Below are 19463 nucleotides of genomic sequence, written 5' to 3' on the forward strand. Positions count from 1 at the left end.
ACGTCGGACTACGGTCATCTCCCGGAGCGTTAAACACGCGATACGAGAGCGGAGAGAGCGACGCGACTTCCGATCATCGCGCGATCGCCATTTCGGTTAATGTTACTTATGGCAGCGAACATGGCGGCCCGACTGACCTCTCGTATGGGCTCCACCACACGCCGCCACGTGCTAAACTAGTGATCGATTCACGGTAGTTCTTGAACAAAGTAAAAAAAGGGGGAAACGTCTACTAAAGGCAATTTTAACGGCAAGCGACGGGACTCCCGATCGCGATAGCGAGACCGACTTAGCGGAGAGCGACGCGACTCCCTATCATCGCGCGATCGCCGGAAAAAAGTATGATAACTTTTTTATTTTTGTCTCCGGTCCAAAAGTAGAGTATCGTTGAACTCGTCTCGGTCCCCTGAGTTCAGATATATACCCAAACACACGAAATTCCATAGGGAGTAATCTATAGTATACCCAACGTTTCTTCTAGACCTTTCAAGTACTTCTACTTGAGATCGCCACTTGTTTCTCCAACCAACTCCACTCACCTGGAAAAACAACTGTACGGGGAAAATAGCCAACGTAGCTGACGCCTAACTTCACCGCCAGAGGGCTGCAAGCGAGCAAGCTTGTTTACTGGGAAACTCGGCCAGCGGGTTCAAATTAGTGATATGAAGATGAGCGAAAACGATTTGGAAGAGGAAAATAGCAACGATTACGAAGAAGAAAGAGAAAACGAAGATCGAGATTCGGACGAAGGTCAGTTTAGCTTTAAAAATCAACCGTCTCTCCTCTTCGTAGTTATTGCCCGCGGCTTTGACCAACGCGTAATTTAAACAAATTAATTTGGTTATATTTACGTTGTGGAACAAATGCGTGACAAATATATGATTTGCGAGATCAAATCGGGGTGTTAAGGTCAGACAAACTGCCGGCCGCTTATACGTTTGCTTGCTCAATACCAGTTACTTTTACGTCACAGTTAATGTATTTTTGTACACGTTACGGCCAAATCGCATAAAGCTAGGATTAACCGGCCGATGCGAAGAGACGATTTCGAATGTAAATGACGCCGTTGGGACCCTAACGGAGCTACCGAGCGTGTCCGCAGGAGCATAAAAAGTCGAACCCTAAATGTCGAGGTTTGTCGGATATCCCCCCGAAATCGGTTGCGCTCTGCCGAGACACTTACGAATGCTAACTTTATCTGGATCTTCCGGTTAAAACGAGTCGTTTGGTAATTTTGAACTTTGTCCCGTTCGCCGGCAAATACGGCCGACGCCGTCGAAAGACGGACGGACGAAGCCGGAGCGAGACTTAAATTTGGACGGAACGTGCCGTACGCGTATAGGGTCGGAAATTTGTTTCGGTCGAAGGACCCGGATAGATCCGGCGCGGACCGGCGGATTCCGTCTTCGTGAAGAGAATAAACGTATTTCTACCGACCTTATTATTTCTTTGGTTTAATTAAAAATGATGATGGATGTCTCTAAATTTCTGTTTAGCCTGGAATGAAAACCTAAGTAGAACTAAAAGCTCTTTTCTTGTTGTTGTTCTTGTATGATTCTATGCACTCGTATTCCCAAGCTGACGTTTGTCGTACGTATGATGAATATTTGAGACACTATTTACAAAACAATTGGTTTGAAAAAACTGTCTGTAGATTCTACCTTACTACGTATTAGACGGTGCTGTTTAAAACTTGTATAGTTGCCGTCCGTCGTGTCCGAGGAGTCGAGAAATAAACGGATCTTTAGATTGTTGCTTTATTTACGTGATGTATCGTATTTTGCAAAATTTAATCCGAAAAATGAAGGACGAGGCCTGCTTGGCCAGAATCCACGTCCGGTCTTACTGTCTCAAAAGAATAAGAAAATGGGTAGGCCTACGGGGTAGAAGTGGCCGACGAGTCGATCGGTGCATTATTTTTGGTCGACGGCAGAAAATGTGGTTTGTTAAAACGTGAAAAATACGGTGCACGGTTCCAGTTTTCTGGTACAGTTGGTGTTTATTGTGTTTTTGTTGTGGTATAAAATAAATGGTAATGTTTACTTTGTTTAGTTTACAAAAAAGATAATCTGGAATGTTAATTAGCATGTAATAAATATCACTATGTTTTTCAGCATATTTTCGTTAGGGTGGATTATTAAGCTTATAGAAGAACAGACATGTAAAGTAGATCATTGGTGTGCTTAACTCATAAAAGTTGACCAAACTTCATTATAAGTTGGCCAAGCATGGTATAAATTAAAGATTTTCAAATTTGACTGTCTGGTCAATTCTCCACTATTCTCAATCCACTGGGAAGCTGATTCTCTACCTTATCAATTACTAAATGTTGCCATAAAATCAGTTTTTTGTAGTTTTTGAGTGAGTTTTATTTCAAATAACAAAATCCTAAATGCAAAGAACTATGGATGCCATTGCAAGAGATACTTATTATGTTTATGCACATATATGGTACAAGTTGTTTTCTGTCATCACAGAAAATGTTTTTTGAGAAATACTAGTCAGAGAGCAGAGAAGACTCCATTCGGTGACAAGGCAGGCTAAGATGGGCATTTCGAGACGATCGCCAAGATCGGTACCAAGAAACCTAATACCTAATAAAGTGGTGGCAAAGTGGTTCCGAAAGACAGGACTATAAATGTTTTGTTTGCAAACGATTCTAAGGCTGGAAAAGTGCACTTCTGGAAAAATGGCAAGCTAGGATGCTTCTCGAGTAGAAAGAAGTAATAATATTTTCTTATAAAACTTTTAAAATTGAAAATCTAGTCAAATTTAAATTTAAAAATCCAGTCCAGTGTTAATACTGTTCTTGTGATTGCAAAGGATGTAGGAAGACAGCAAATTTTGTTTGTATTATTTTGAAATATTTTCTTAATTGTGTAAATACGGTAAACCCCTGCTAACTCGGACCTCGCCAACTTGCACTTTGCATAACTTGGAGAAATTTTATAGTAATTTTAAATTTCTTGAGAGTAGAAAAGTTATAATATTTTTATAGCTGAATGTGAAATCAAAACAGCTTTAGCTAGATCTACCTATAAAATACAGTAGCTAAATTGGCAACATTGGACGTGTTAATCAACTCAGCTACTGTGCTAAACATAGTTGGAAGGGAATTTAATCTACTAGGCTCTTCAGACGAATAAGCTATTTTTTGCCAAACGATTTCTGGTGTTTCCAAGATTGCATTGGACATTCATGTGTTACTCTGAGCCAAACTGTCTGTACTAATTGTCACTTCAAAACACATGAGCACTTCTTGCTCGAGAGGAAAGTGTAAGATAAAGATGCTTGGCCAGCCTATAAGAAAAACCTACTAAAACTTGGTAAAACTTCTATTACAGAGCCAATCGTAATAAATTACTACATTGTATATCTTTTTTTCTCGTTTTCTGTATCATTGGAGAAAACGCTCCACTGACTTGGACGACCTACACCTCTATCGATGGGAGCTAGCATGGGTTTACTTTAATTATCACAATAATAAAATGGAGAAAACACCGAGATTGACATTATATGTACATTTTCTTATTGCAAGCACTTTCGACAAATTTATAGTCGCCCGACGACGACGACTATAGGTTCGTCGAAAGTTCTTGCGATAAGAAAACGTACGTATAACGCCGATCTCGGTGTTTTCTCTAGTTTATTATATAGTATTTGGCATGAAAATCATCTCATTGATAATTATCACAATGAACACATCCAAGAAATATTCAAATTTCTGATTAAAGTCAAAATTTTAATAACAAGAAATCACCAAAGAAGTAAACCTTAATATACACATCACTCCACACCAGAATATATGTACAACAGACAGAATGATTGTTATGTGCATGATAATGCTTATGCGACATTAAATTTATATTTATATTTTCAAATGGTTGTTTGAATGATGATGATTTAAAAATTTTTACAAAGAGGCATTAGTTCTTATAATATTCCATCGAGTAACCGTTCAGTCACACCCGAAGAACTCGGAAGGAGTTGGAAAACATTTATGCCGTGTTTGTATTTTGTATTACATGCACTAGATGTTGGTTCTGTGTCTGTTGAAGCAAACTTTTTTTACTAATATGTAAAAGGTAGTCAAAAATTAGGATTTCAAAAATATTATTTTGTATCATTATAGAATTCATTTTTTTATTATATGTGCTAAACATTTGGCTATTTATTTATATATAATTTACTACGTTTTGTATCTTTTTAGATACCGAAGATGCCAGCGAAACAGATATGGTTAAACAAGAAGAGGAGTTTACAGAAATTAAAGAACAGTATGTTTTCTTTTAAATTAACAAAGCAGATTAATCAGTTAATTGTTATGTAAAATTTACTTGGCCGCCGTTACTAGTACTAAATAGCGTGACCTGATAGAACCCGAGTAAATTGATATACAAGATAATAAGCTAAACATTTGAATAAATTGGAATATCTTTAGTCAATTATATGAATGCTTTTTGACACAAACACATATTCAGCAGAATAGAATGATGCAAAATATGATGAAAATACAATAGATAAACTTATTTACGATATAAATTTGTTTAGAATATAACATAATGTAAAAAAACTGATTGTACAGACCATTTCCTTGATGTAAGTATGAAAAAGGCTACCTTTTTTGTACTTCTGTTGACAGAATGGCCTATTTGATATGTTTTTCTATTGAATATGATGATGACTCAAGTAAATGTTAACATGTAAAAATATAAAAATCATTTATTTTGGAGCTTTTATTAAAAACTTAATTCAGAACTCTGATATTGCTAATCTTTGAAAATAAAAAACAAAAAATTTTTCTTAGAATACTTTTAATTAATCTTTTCCTTGGTTAACAACATTCATCTTTAAATTAAGTCAGCATCATTTAATTTAAAAGTTCTAAAAAGAAATTACTTGATCGTTTATCTCCAAATATGAGCTAAAATAATTTGAAAATGTAGAAGAAAGCATTTAGATTTTGTTTCAAGTAAAAGTTATTTGAAGTTGAAGCTTTGAATTGGAAGCAAGATTTGAAGTAGAAGAAATAGTAATAAATTGTGTGGGCAAAACTTCTTACGATAGGAACCACGTGCCACATATCAGAAATAGTGTGAATCGCATCCTATATTGGAATGGTATTTTATATATATATATACTGTAGGGATACAATTTCAGAGGTAGGGTCTATATATAGTAGCCACAATAAAGGTCTATAAGAGCCACATGCAGACCACAAGCCACATTTTGGCCATCTTGGTAATAAATAATTTAAATAGAACAAAGTAGCCTACTTGTAATTGAAAATGCATAGAAATCTAACAATGATATAAGTTTTTAATTAATTTAAAGGTATTAAAAACCTGTAACAAGTAGTGAATTTAATACAATACTAGAAATTTCCCTGCCAAGCATGATGGAATATTTTTTATGGAAAAGTAAAGATTGAAGAATTGAGAAGAGCTTCAAGTCGTGCCTGATGTTGCGATGCTGTTTCTGCAGCCCTTGGCAAAGCCATTCTTACTTGATATTGCTCAAGTTGAAATTCACAGCCTTCGGGGGTCTCAGTTGTTCTTATTCTTTAGATCTAGAATTTACCTGACAAATTTTACTCAAAAACAATAGGCACACCACGGCCCTTACGACGTTCGTTTCCGACCTGGAAATTAGGGCGGACTTCCCGAGCACGAAGTTATTACGGCGTGCTTTCCATTTAGATCACGTACGGCATCTAGAGGTGTGGGAGATATATAAAGCCGGCGTCAATGGCACCTGCATCAGCTTTAAGGATGGGGACTCGGTCGGGCATGCGTGGAGGTACCTGTTCGAAGAATGCAAACGGTGCTGGGAGAAGGGGTGAAATGCGACGCGTATGTTGTTTATTTTACGGGCAACACTGTTCTGTGGTCTGGTGGGGATGACTTTTAGTTTTCAACCCGAAGAAGGCCTCGATGGAGGCTGAAAACGTTCGTTGGTTCTCTATCGTATACGACACTGTGAAAGGTTTTTAGACTATCTCGCTGAATTTCCTCATTGAACGTGAACTAAATGAGGTCACTGATGTCACTGCAATGTAAGTGCAATCACCAATTCAAAGTTGATAAAACATTTTTTCTGTAGCCAATATTTCTGCAAAATAAGTAGCCTATACTTTCCATCAGAATCTGAGATGAATAGAACCAAAATTTCGTTCTGGATTGGACAAAAATTGCAGGAGTTATAAGGAATTTACATACACACACAGATGACAGTTTTATATTATTGATATTATATGCATATTTTGATTTTAAGTTATTGTTAAATATAAAGTCAAAAGATTATGTAAATGTGATCTTACAATCAACAACAATGGAACTTACTGATTTTCAAATTTTCATTGTTTGTAATAACTTATAAAAGTAAATTTCTGTACAATTGTTGTTCTATTATGATACATAAGTTACAAGAAAGTAATAAATAGATTACAATAAAATAAAAAAAGCAATATTTCTAATTCTAAAACAGTAAATTTAATGATGATAACAGTAATTTGTCCAGCAACTTTAAGTGAATCTAATTTCTTACTTTATGTACTCCTTTTAACAGTTTGATTCTTCTCCTCTTCCTCCAGATCTCTTGATTTATTGAGCTAAATATTTTTCTACTCTTTGATAACCAATTTTAGAATTACTCGAATCCTGTTCTCCATCTCTTTGTAAAGTAGATGTCATTGTTTGAATTAGAAGTCTAAATTTCTAATGCAAGTTTATTTACGGAACAAATATTACATAAGACATTGACAAGATTTTTATACGTGGACAACATTCTACTAACTTGGAAAAACTCCTAGCCTACTTGTCCCATCAAGTCTCTTTTCTCCTTAAGTTGGGCATCTTGATCGAGCAAGATCACGAATCCCATAACATAATGGGCATGTTGTTTGTCGATTGTGTGAGCAGACGCCGACAGATTGATTCGTTTGTGAACAGATTACGGTATTGCTAATGTGTCCGTCAGTTCTCTAACAAAGAACTTAATGAGAACTTAGCGTACGGATCATTGTACGTCTGTAGTGGTTAATGGCATCTAATGCAACTATTTTGTGGTCAATCAAACGGTTTTTCATAAATTGAAGTGCTTGAGGGATCAACAACAATATTTTGTTGTTGATTAATCATGTTTTGCATTAAGACCAACAATACATTGTAGTACTTGTAAATAGTATTGCAATTTTGAAAGTTTAAGGAATATGCTATTGCTTTTTATGAAGTATTTTATGAAATATTTATGAATTACAAAGCAATCTTGGAAAGTTCTTTACTTCTAGAATTTCAATTTGGCTTAAAATTTTGAGTTACTTGGGTGGAAAGGAATATTGTTCTCTTTCTAAATGTGATGTGTTTAGTTTGCCAGAATGTCAACTGGAAACAAATTGAAAACATTTTAACATTCTCTGCTGCTTAGTTTTCCAGTTTTAACAAATTGGCAGAAATGTAATTCAACCTAATGTCAGTGTGTATGGTGGCTGTTCTTGATTATAATAAAAGTTTCTGTATAAGTTAAGTGTTTTTGAACGATATAGAAAGTCTTTAAACGATCAGAAACATAATTTCATTTGGTAAAGTTATACGGTAGAGCATCAATTATCCAAATCAATTTGGGATTAGGGTTGTTCGGATAACAGATAAGTATGAAAAAATACATTATTAATATAGTATATTAGTATATTCCATGTAATTAGTATATTAGTACATTAATATATTCCATGTTGAAATTTTTCTCCGTTGCGTGTCGCTTCGTGTTGAATTTTTGTTGATGTTAAGCCTAACAAAACTTTTTATAATAATAATCGTGGCTATTGTATCGTTAAAAATTATTTCTTTATTTTGTACAAACAAAATAAATATATTGAAAAATATAAAAACAAAAAAAATTATACTTTAGAAGTTAATCTAGTATCAAAAACATTCGATTTGTCACGACACAGCCCGACTGGAACGCTTTTGGTTAATCGACGTTTTGGTTGATCGGTGTTTGGATAATCAATGCCCTGCTGTAATTTGAAACCTGAAGGTGATATTTTGGGATGTTAAAAGAATTTGTTTTTTAATTAAATAATTTGAAAATAAAACACTTTAATGACAATAGACAATTCGCTTTATTCTTATTCTATATTTGGTGTCACGAAGAGCACGGGCCATATTCTGGTTGTCGTCTCTGGTCTCTCGTCTCTCACAAGCCAGTTGCTGATTGGCTAATCCAAATGATTAGCCAATCGGCAACTGGCTTGTGAGAGATGACAGACCTGGGACGGACGGTGACCAGAATATGGCCCCATATTCAAAGACGTGAAAGCCATCATCTGTGTGTTTGTGAATTCCTTATAACTCCTGCCATTTTTGTCCAATTCAGATGAAATTTTGGTTATATTTTTCTTATGTTCTGACAGAAAGTACATTGTACTTATTTTGCAGAAATATTGGCTCTAGAATAAACGTTTTATCAATTTTGGATCAGTAATTGCACTTACGTTGCAGCGACATCTGTCACTTTATTTAGTTTGTGCTTGACTACAGAATTTCCTTTAAGTTGCATTTTAAAATATTTTGGCAAATAACATTTTAAACTTACATCATTAAATTTAAACTTTAATAAAACATAGCCGCATCGTGTCACTTCTATAACAAATTTTTAAAAACTCCTTCCGTAGTAACTGTGTGACGTTCTATTATCCAATTGGAGGTAACGATCTAACGAGCCCATTAGCTTCAATCTCTACTTTCTCATAAAATGTATTTTGTTATGCTTGATGGGGAATTTCTAATTTATATATAATTTGAATGGTTTAACAATAAAAGATTGAATACATACTTTAAAATCATCAAAAGTAGTTATCTTAATTGAATATTATGAAACTTTTGCCATCTTCTAAACATTTTTAACTGATTTTTCATTCAGTTTGTTTATATTTAACAAGTTTGTGAGTGACTTATCAGTAATGTAAATGATTATTGGTGGGTTATTGACAGAGTTTAATTATATCGTGAATATACATATTCAAATTGTTGACCTTAAAAATAACGTCCACTTTGTGTGTCCAGTTGTAAAGTTTTTTATTAGTGACTAACGTTTTCATTTCAAAACATTAGTTGCTAATAAAAAACTTTACAATTGGAGACACAAAGGTTTTGTAGACATTTTTTATTACAAGTAGAATTAGACCCAGTTCATTTGTATTGCTGTAGAATTATTGTTGACCTTAGTTATGACTTCTGAAGTTTGATGGTTTGGATGTGTCAACTGACAAATACATCTTTTGTATAATCCAGTGATTCTCAACCTTTTTTTTGTCACGGTACATTTTTAATAATTTAAAAATTTGGCGGCACACACGGTTACTTTGGTAAGTACCGCAGGACAACCGTTGACGTCATAACTGTGATTTTTAAACGCAATTGGTTATTTAGATAACATTTTCTAAACACCTTGGTAAGTACCAGCAGTTACCGGTAACACCGGTTACAATTTCTAAATGCTCCCTAGAAGGTAGAATCGATTGAACTACTTGTCTGACATCACTTACCGTATTTTACAGACTATAAGATGCACTTTTTTTCTTCAAAAAATTGCTTAAAAATTAAGGTGCGTCTTATAGTCCGTAAAATACGGTATGTTTGGGTATTCGCAGCGGCAGTACACTTCAAAAATCTTGCGGTACACTAAAGTGCCACAGCACAGCGGTTGAGAATCACTGGTATAATCAATAATGTAATTTAGTTGGTGACTTGACAAATTTGCACAGGAATAACATTTTGTCCTGCTCAAAATATTAGTCAATACAATTAACAAAGCCTTTGTAATGTCATCTGCTTAAGATGATTAATTTGTTAAGTAAATATATTTATATTAATTTTTCATATAAAATATTACTAAATGCAATCTGTTTTCTTCCTTTTACATTTAAACTTTCTAACCAAATATAGAATGTACCAAGACAAGTTAGCGAATCTGAAGAAGCAGCTTCAACAGTTGCAGGAAGGCAACCATCCGGAGTATTTACGTCGACTGAAGAAACTGGAACAGACATATCAGGATCGTGTCATACTAAATGACGTCTTTCAGATATACGAGGTGATTATGCATGTTTAAAATGCAAATTTAATCTTACATAGGATGACATTCCTAATGTAGTTTACATCAAAACAATATTTCTGTATTACTTTAATGTAAATTTGAATTCTGATCTTGCACAGCAGTAAGACAGTATTTAACAATGAAAACATCTAATTGAATACATCCTGTTTCTAAACTATGTAAAGTGAGAAAAATTAAATGCGAGAAAATTAATAATTAGAAATATCTCGTAGGGTCACTTTTATATTAATCCAGTTACACTTACTATATTAAATTTCTTTGATGATTTTCAGATCGAGAGAGTAGAGAGAGAGTACATAAATGAAAAGAAAGCTTCCGTGCGAGAATTTGAAGAGAAGAAGATAGAATTGAGAGAGAATCTCATAATGGAATTAGAGGAAAAGAGACGGATGATCGAAGCCGAGAGAAACACTATCGAGCTCACCGGAGGTCTGTCAATTTTTCTTAATTTGTAAAAAGAATTAAACTGCATTTAGAAATTGTAGTCTGCCAACGCTGGGGACCTGGGATCAAATTTAAGCAGTCAAAAAAACCTTAGGAATTTCTTGGGTCCATCCCAAATATGCCCGTTTCCATCCCTCGCCACTCCACGGTCTTTATTATTGGTCCGGCCAAACTTGCAATGGGTATGATTAAAAAGGACCTCTTAGTGCTTGCAGGGTGAAAAGAGTCAAAACTTTAAAAAAGTGTATCTTTCATGTAAATTTTATTGAAAATAGGTTAATATTTAAGATAGAGAAGTTGCTTCAATTCTTTGTAACATCTTTGAGTTTTACATGCTTTGTAAATACAATTTTACTATCTTCAATGATATTTAACACATTTGTAGAGGAATGCGTGCAGTTTCTTTCTTATTAGGAAAGAATGACATGTCATGTAAAATTATGTCTATTTTATTTAATGTTTAGTCATATGTGTTATCATAATTTTTAGTTAATATAACATGTGATCATCTCTAGAAACAATACAGACTTCATAGTGATGTTGCTTGTTGTTGATAATGGTGCCTAATGTCTCAGTATGGATCAAAGTCCATTATTCTTGCAAACGTGTTCCAAGTCTCTGCAGACGTTGTAGTGGGGATTGGGGACAGCAACAAGATTTCTGAGAGCATCCCATACGAGTTCTTTAGGATTAAGGTATGAAGACCTTACTGGTTAATCCATATGTGCAGTTACCTCCACCTAAAGATACTGGCCTACTACCCTATCTTGGTGCATTGAGCATTATCATTTTGTAGGGTAAATGTTAGCAATGGGACGATTAATCGGAATTGGGAATTGGAGAAATTGGACGTTTTTTAGGTATCGGAATTGAGAAAATCTCGTCACGATTTTTGATTCTTAAAATGAACAAAGCTGCGACAATGCAATGCCTTGTATATGAGATGACGTGTGTCACGGTGGACTTTTTTTTCATATAGTCAGAGTGATGAGAGATTGCACTAGGTTAGTACTAACCACAATTACTAACTGTCCCTGTTTTAGGGACGTGACTTTAGAGTTGCCATACAGCCAGCATTGGGCCGGCTTGACAGACAATCTGTATTCTGTATATATATTAAAAGCAAAATATTCTGTCACCACCTCACACAAATAACATAAATTTAAAAATTAATTTGATTTACAAATTAAAAATTTCAAAACAACTTTTAAATAGTTTTTAAAACATCGTTTTAATTTTCAATTGATTTGATTATATTTTTAGCTGTAGTTTCGGTGTAAAGGCCAGAGTTTTAATTATTATTTATTTATTATTATTTAATTTTGCATTAATTTTGCTTGCATTTTTTGAACTCTTAATTACAATTTTTTTAATTACAACTTTTTCTTTTGCGGCATTATTATAGAAATTGTTTTAGTGCTGTTTTGCACAAAAGATAATCAAATTTACTGTATATCTCGGCAGATAAGACGACCTTCAGATAAGACGAGGTATAAATTTTCATCAAAGTTTCATAGTTTTAGCTTATATCTGTTGTATAAGACAACCCCCAAACTATCAACGGCCTATGAATTTAGTTTAGATTAGTGATCATCATCTGAATAATAATACCGTATAGTGTATATGGAATTATGTCCTATTTGTAATTTTTCAAATGAACAAATTTATTTTCTTGCATCTGGCAGCACTGCCTTGCGATTGTTGCAAGCATTTGCACTGATTCGGCATTCGGGTAATGACCTTGACATTCACAAAAATGTCGTACGGGCTATTCTATTTTGTGCACATATCCTACTCTCTATTAGTAAATAATTACGGTTTGTTTGTTTTTTTATAATGGCTTTAATTTATATAAATTTCAATCTAATTTTTTTGTGTCTGTCCTATAAGACGACCCCGGATTTTGGGGGCCTTTTTTATGATTCAACTATCGTCTTATCTGCTGAGATATACGGTAAATTTATTTTAATTTTTTAGTAATTTCATTAATTTTCGTTTTGTAAATTTGTCTGTTTTTTAAAAATTTTAATTATGAGTGAGTTAACATTCATTGAAATATTGAGCTATCTAGTGTCAAATCTAGGCCAGCAGTTGGCAAAATTATTTAAGTGTCAGCAAAATAGTTTCAAGTGTAAAAAAAAATCATATTTTAATTGAAAAATAGCATACAAAATTATTTTTAATATTTAGCATGTTTACTTGTAATGATAAAATGACTTTTTTATTATAATTATGAAAGTTGTTATGATTCACAGTTGATACTGTAATACATTAAGTTTTCAAGCACAATTTGTGCAATTTTGAGTAAAAATACTTGTTTGTGCTAAGTTTAATGCCATTTTGAGTTTTAAATATTGATTTTTCAAGATGAGTCTGTCTAGACATTGGTGGCTTGAGTGAATGAATTCAAAAATTGGTTAGTATTAACTGTGATGGAGTTAAATCATTTACAAGACATGCCCATTGCGAGAAGTATGAAAAAAGTTCATCTTCTGATTTACCTCCCCCGCCCCAATTATCACGTCAGCCAATGAAGCAGTTTCCAAAGACAGAGACTTAAATATACCTTAGATGACATGATGGGATAATTCTTTGAGTTAAAGGGAATTAATTGTAATTTCTTAGAGGGTTGTGCTTCAATATTAACTTTATCTGAAATAAGATTACAAATTTACTTTGTAGTACACTATAAAAGCATGCATATGTACATGTAAATGAAGAATTTTTACGTTTCTTTGGAAAGGTTGATTCTGGATTTTCCAGTTTTTTTATTCTTAAGCTTGATGTTTATTAATTAATGAATGTACCATGCTCATAATATAAATTGTTAATTTTTCTAAACTAAAATAAACTTTAGAAAGTATTCAAAAGAATTGGAATTGGGAGGAATTTTGGTATCGTTCCATCACTAGTAAATTTATCATATTGCATTTGCGCAAGGGCAAACAATAGGATCCTGAATTTTGTTCCTACATTTTTTGGCAGTTGTGGTTCCTTTGTAAATGTGTAGAGGTTTGTGTATCCATCTAATGAGATGCCACCCCAAACCATAATGCTGCCTTCTTCCTAAGTATTCCTTTTGTGGATGTTAAAAGGCTGGTAAAGTGTCCCGTTTCCTCTCTGGACCATGTGTGCTTCAAATCACTCTGCAGTTTGTCTGTGAGAAGTTGATTTAACTGATGTGAAGTCATGCCCAATGCAAACATACCCTTTTGTGATGATACCTTGTGTATAAAAGTCATGCATTTAGCTTACAGACCTCTGTGAAGCCTTCCGTGCACGGTAAAAGCAGATACTGGCATACCCGTAGCCTCGGTTGTGACTGATCATAGCTACGTGAAGATGGATATGTCTTTCTTTCAGGTGGATAAATGAAAATAGTAGTTTTAACCCTAGGTCTTTTCTTGGCTACATCTTTGAGAATCCAAATGTATTCTGAAATTGTATTCATAGTTTAAGTATGACAGAAGGACTAGTATGAACTTATTGTTCTGTTTATCTGAATTTTGCCTTCTTTCTGGTCTTCTGATGGTTCTCCACTGCAGTTCATCTAGCAGATTAAGTCTTAGTGATGTTATGGACAAATCTGTTATTTTGGAAGACATTTTTACACAACCAGAATGCTAAGGAACATCTTTAAAACAGCCCTTTTTGTGATGAGATTAATTTACACATATCTACTATGGCATTACTTATTTGCCCACATTTACATATTTTCCCTTAATTACTAATATAACATACCTTAGTTAATGTTAATATTAAATTATTAATTATAATCAAAGTTTATGTAGGAATACTCTCAGATTCAAATTTTATTGCAAAATTTAATTATTTAGATTCGATGGATGTGAAACCTGTGACGACACGTAAACTGAGAAGACGACCCAATGATCCGATACCAATGCCGGAGAAGAGACGGAAAACTTCGCCAGATATCCTTTTATGTTATTTATTATGATATTTTTTTATCGTCTTTAGATATAAATAGCAACTTCTTAACATAAAATTTATAAAGGAGCCAGAGTTTAAGATTAAACGGTTTTTATGACCGTGCCATTCCGACTTATGATCTAATGTTTTATTTCCTGTTTTAACAAGATGTAGTTCATCTAATATGCTAAGGATTTCGAATGATTTTTTGGCATTGTATTTTCAAAGATATAGATCCAAAGACAGGACTGTATGGTTTAAAAAAATATTTAATCTTAAATAAACCCATATGTCACGTATCCTAGCATTAGTTTTTCTTTGTTTTTCATCAGAATCATATGATATGCTTGATTGTTTAAATAAAACTACATAATAACAACTGTAGAAGTTGGAAATGTTTAAATTTACTAACATTTTGAAGTACATAAGACCTTATTTTTGGATACAAAATAAAGTATAAGAAGCTAGAATTTTATCTTTGGTATAGATTGCAGCTTCTCTGTGCATAATTTGAATAATAAAAGATCGTAGAATTCAGACACACAAAGTTTAGCTGTGTAAAAAACAATAATTGCAATTGCCATTAAACTTGTAGGATATAAGAATATTTAGTCTTATGTCTGAGATGAATCCTTTTTATGCTTAAATGTTAAAATCAAAAATAATTAAAATTTGTTAATGTACCATTATGATTTTGAATTTTATGAATTTGTTTTAAAGTTAATTTTTGATTTGTTTAAATATATATTATTTAGCAACAGTTTAATTAATAGTCACATCTTCACTGCTGCCAGATATCAGCAAATGACAGTATAGGTCTTGAGATCTGGATTATTATTCGTCGACATGTGTTCTTTGCCCCTTCTTTCGGTAACTCTGATCTTATTCCTGGAAGTCCGTATCAGAGTTTCGTGTTCATGCACAGTACTTGCAGATTTATGATTACAAGTATCTTTTATAATCTACTTTGTTATTAATTTTTTCTGTTTCTGGACATCGGTTGGTATTCCACGGTGAATTACAAAGACATTTCCATCACTACCATAGACCATAGTCTTGTCAAATTAATATACTTCTTTTTGTTAGGTGTCAGATTAAGATTACATTTAAATTTAATGCATATTAACAAATACACACACATTTTTTTTTTTATTGTAATATTCTTCTGAGTAAATTTTCAATGGATACTTCCAATACTTACGAGAATAAATTTTATGTATTATTTTTAAGTGTTTGGCAAAATAAATGTTTAGAATAATTTATTTGTTTACAATGTATGTAATTGCAGTTTTACTGAACAAATCCATAACAAAAATCTTTTCTTTTGCAAGCCTATTGCTACAGAGTGAGAAAAATTAAAAACCATCTCAAATTATAGAAGTTGGTAAACTTCTATAATTTTTTCTAATAACTTCTGTAGCAACAGAGCAAGATGAAAATTATAATTTCAACAGAATATTTTGCATACTGTTTTTCCTGTATATTCATTTAATCTTGTATTTGTGTTCTTGCATAATTGTCAAACTTGTTCTTGTTTAAGTAGAGATTATAGATGCTACATCTTGATACTATGTAATATTTTTTAATTAGGTTCCTGTTACTGGTTTTTGGTTTTTTGTAGACTAAAGAATTAAAAGCTAGTGGCTTTCTTTCTTCAGTAACACATCACACAAGGAACAGTTGATTTATGTATATTTTATTAAAGGAAATGCATTTTGGGTCTTAGTGACACCCCTTCAGTCCTTAGACTTTACAAAAAAAGGAGGTAGATATGATACAAAATAATACATATAATATTTTAACAAAAATTTTTTTTTAAGTTAACTTACATGGTTGATTGTTGGTTACAATTGACATAAGAGAGTATTTTTGAGAGTAAAAAAAGGACTCACTAAGACCCAAAATGCATTTCCTTTAATAAAATATACATAAATCAACTGTTCTTTGTGTGATGTGTTACTGAAGAAAGAAAGCCACTAGCTTTTAATTCTTTAAAGTCTACGTAATATCTATTTTTATAATTATTTATGATGTTTTTTATATGTGAAGAATTCTAAGTGCCAAGAATAGCCTTGTGTAATTTATTTTGTTTTGTTAGATAAGCGGATTAAGGGATAAAATATTTAATTTTGGGTATTAGTCATAAATTTGATTATTATTGAATCGAATTAAAAGAAAATAATGCTTTTTGAGATTGAATTGTTTAAATATCAATACATTCTATAGGGCATCTGGAGAGAACTGTTCATTCTATTCATTCTATTGGAAGAAAGATTTACTCTGCCTTTTACACTATCAGCTCTACCCGTATCTGCACTCTGTGCAAGAAGTTTTGGCATGCCCCAGGCTTTCTAATTGATGTATAAATGGTATAAATTTTGTGTTCATTTTCTTTTGGTGCCCTCGTGCAGCTACACAGTTTGATCATACCTAGAACCAGCATCAACTTTCTGACAGAATGATTTTTTATGTTGTACAATAGAATAAAATAGATTTGTCATCTGGATGAATGAACTTGCTCTGCCAGGTATTAGAGTTTTAAGACATTTGGATTTAATTTTTAAAATAATTTACACTCTTGCAGACAAGCCAATGAGGCTCAAAATCTCTTAGTTTTAAATATTTAAAGACTATTTTGATAAAGTATAATTTTTAAATAGTTTTGATTGCTGTTCGGGTAATTTCATTTAATCATTTTCTCTTCAACTTCTTTTTTAAATTTATCTTTAAGATAAATTGAAAATTAAAAAGAATTTTATTTCCATCATTTCCTTAATGAATATTACCTCAGCTTAATTATTTATTAGATGAGAGTGAGATTTTAGAAGACCTGAAGATCTTAAACAAAGTAGTTCAAATTTTACTATATTTTTTTTTAATTTTAAGTATTTTAATTTCTAAATGGGAAATATAAATTAAACTCTATATAATTACTTTCTCGTCTGAGATATTTGGCTAATTATATATACAAATACTACTGGAGTAAAGATAAGCAATTAAGTTACCATCTTGGTGTTACAGTTAGAGTCCAGGATCAATTTACTCTTCCAGAATATTCTAAATTCATTTTAATACTAATTACTAAAATTTAATATGTAATGGCAGCTTCAGCTTAATTGTGTATCTTTAGTCCAAATTATGGAGTATTTGTATATTTAACTAGCCAAAATGTAGTCTGATAGTAAATCCATCTTAATTATTAAATTGGTAATGCTATTCAAACTCAGTTTCTTATACAAATGTCTTTATACAGAAAATTCAATAAATAGGATTGCATCTGTATCTCACTAATGATGGATAAAGATTCAAAATGTCCCAAAAATTAAAGCATTTTAATTGTTCTTTTAGTGATAAAATATAAATAACAACAGACACCAAATACTAATACAGTAGAGTCCCGAAAACTTGGCCTAATGTGGACCGAAGGGGGCCGAGTTTGTGAAAATGCCGGGTTATCGGGAATGGGGTTAAAAAAGAATAAGTACGAGTGTTTCCTCAGAAAATACTTTACTGTACTTGTATGTATTGTTTGCTTGAGAATACAACAGAGAATAAACTGCCCAAATACCCTTAAACAAAGGAAAAGTACATACTTTATGAAGGCATAGAGCCTTTACTACATGAAAATGAAAATTAATGAATACACAGTGTACAGTAATTTATCTGATAAGACAGACCTCAGAAAAATACTTTGAGGCATAAAGCTGTCTATAATGAAAATTAACCAGCTGACTTTGCAAAAACTGGCTACTTTTTTTAAAGAAATGCCTAATGTCCCGTTGTCTTCCGCACTACACTCTGCATTTTGCTGCTTCGTCGTGAAGACGACGAAGGAACAGCAAATCCATTACCGACGCACCTTGTCATTCAAAATACCAAAGGGCGGTTTCGACGGCCTTTAGTTCCTCACTATGTGATATTTTAGGAGCTTGTACGGTGGAGTCCTCAACTTCAACGTCTTCTTCATTTTCCGGCATTTTTTCATTAACTGTGACGGCAGCAATAATTTCTGCATCGGACATAATGCGCCCGACACGTGGTGGAGGAGTGGGAGCGTGGCCGAGTTATCCGGACTGCCGGGTTATCGAGTGCCGAGTTTTCGAGACTACTATAATAAAAGTTGAGTCACACTACTGTCTGTTGGTGTTATATAACCTTGATAGACAAGTGTGACTCAGCTTTTATTATTATTATTTTAGTATTCTTAACTGCTTTTAATTGCTCATTTAAGCATAAAATTAATATACTTGACACTGAACGTGAAGTTGAATATTAAGATATTTTTGTACGACACTACGTGAAAATTATACTGGATTGATCTTTTATTGCTTGCTAAATGGCTTTTTCAGCTTTAAATTTTCTTATGTTAGCAATTTAGTTTAAATAAAATATACTTAAAAACAAAATATGTTTTTGTTATTTAAAACTTTTTCACTTAATTGTGAATATTTTAATGCAGTTTTTGAGTCTTTAAAGTGAATTTTTTCTTATTTTTCAGGGAAAGTTACCAACTGGTTTAAGGAAACAAGACTGTAAGCAAATTAATAATTTACTACTAGTTTAATTACATTACAGTGTTTTGTCATAAAATATTAAAATTTCTTGTTAACCAGATTTAATGCTTATTTAAATTTTACAGATTTAGACCAGATTCCGAGTGAAAATGGCTCGGCGAACATAGAGGCACGGATAGAAGACGGAAAACTTTACTATGATAAAAAATGGTAAGCCATTTTATTTTATTTTATGACGAGAAATTTATTGATATTTATTAACAATTTCACATAATATTAATATTAATATTGTATGAAATTGTTCCAAGATTCATCAGTTAAGTTAGATGTTGGCAAAATACATTATTTGTATCAAAAAATTAAAATTAGTTTATGTAATAAAGGATATAGTTTAATTTTTAACATTTAGAAACAAAAATTATAAGTTAAAATTTATCTACATTGATATTTGTCATAAAA

The 19463-nt window shown here is 32.6% G+C and overlaps 1 protein-coding gene across 1 annotated transcript in view; it reads left to right on the plus strand.

Annotated features, from left to right (window-relative positions):
• The first annotated feature begins 592 nt into the window (after positions 1 to 592).
• Positions 593 to 19463, plus strand: part of LOC136968939 (sin3 histone deacetylase corepressor complex component SDS3) — a 40650-nt gene continuing 21779 nt past the window's right edge. The window contains exons 1-8 of the mRNA XM_067263010.1: positions 593 to 750; positions 4211 to 4277; positions 9945 to 10092; positions 10389 to 10545; positions 14397 to 14492; positions 17277 to 17338; positions 18989 to 19022; positions 19130 to 19214. Coding sequence (XP_067119111.1) covers positions 663 to 750; positions 4211 to 4277; positions 9945 to 10092; positions 10389 to 10545; positions 14397 to 14492; positions 17277 to 17338; positions 18989 to 19022; positions 19130 to 19214 — 737 coding nt within the window. The 5' untranslated portion in view covers positions 593 to 662. The remainder of the gene's footprint in view (positions 751 to 4210; positions 4278 to 9944; positions 10093 to 10388; positions 10546 to 14396; positions 14493 to 17276; positions 17339 to 18988; positions 19023 to 19129; positions 19215 to 19463) is intronic.

Source organism: Centruroides vittatus, unplaced genomic scaffold (genome assembly GCF_030686945.1).
Source record: "Centruroides vittatus isolate TY-2023 unplaced genomic scaffold, ASM3068694v2 contig_166, whole genome shotgun sequence".
Lineage (NCBI taxonomy): Eukaryota > Metazoa > Arthropoda > Arachnida > Scorpiones > Buthidae > Centruroides > Centruroides vittatus.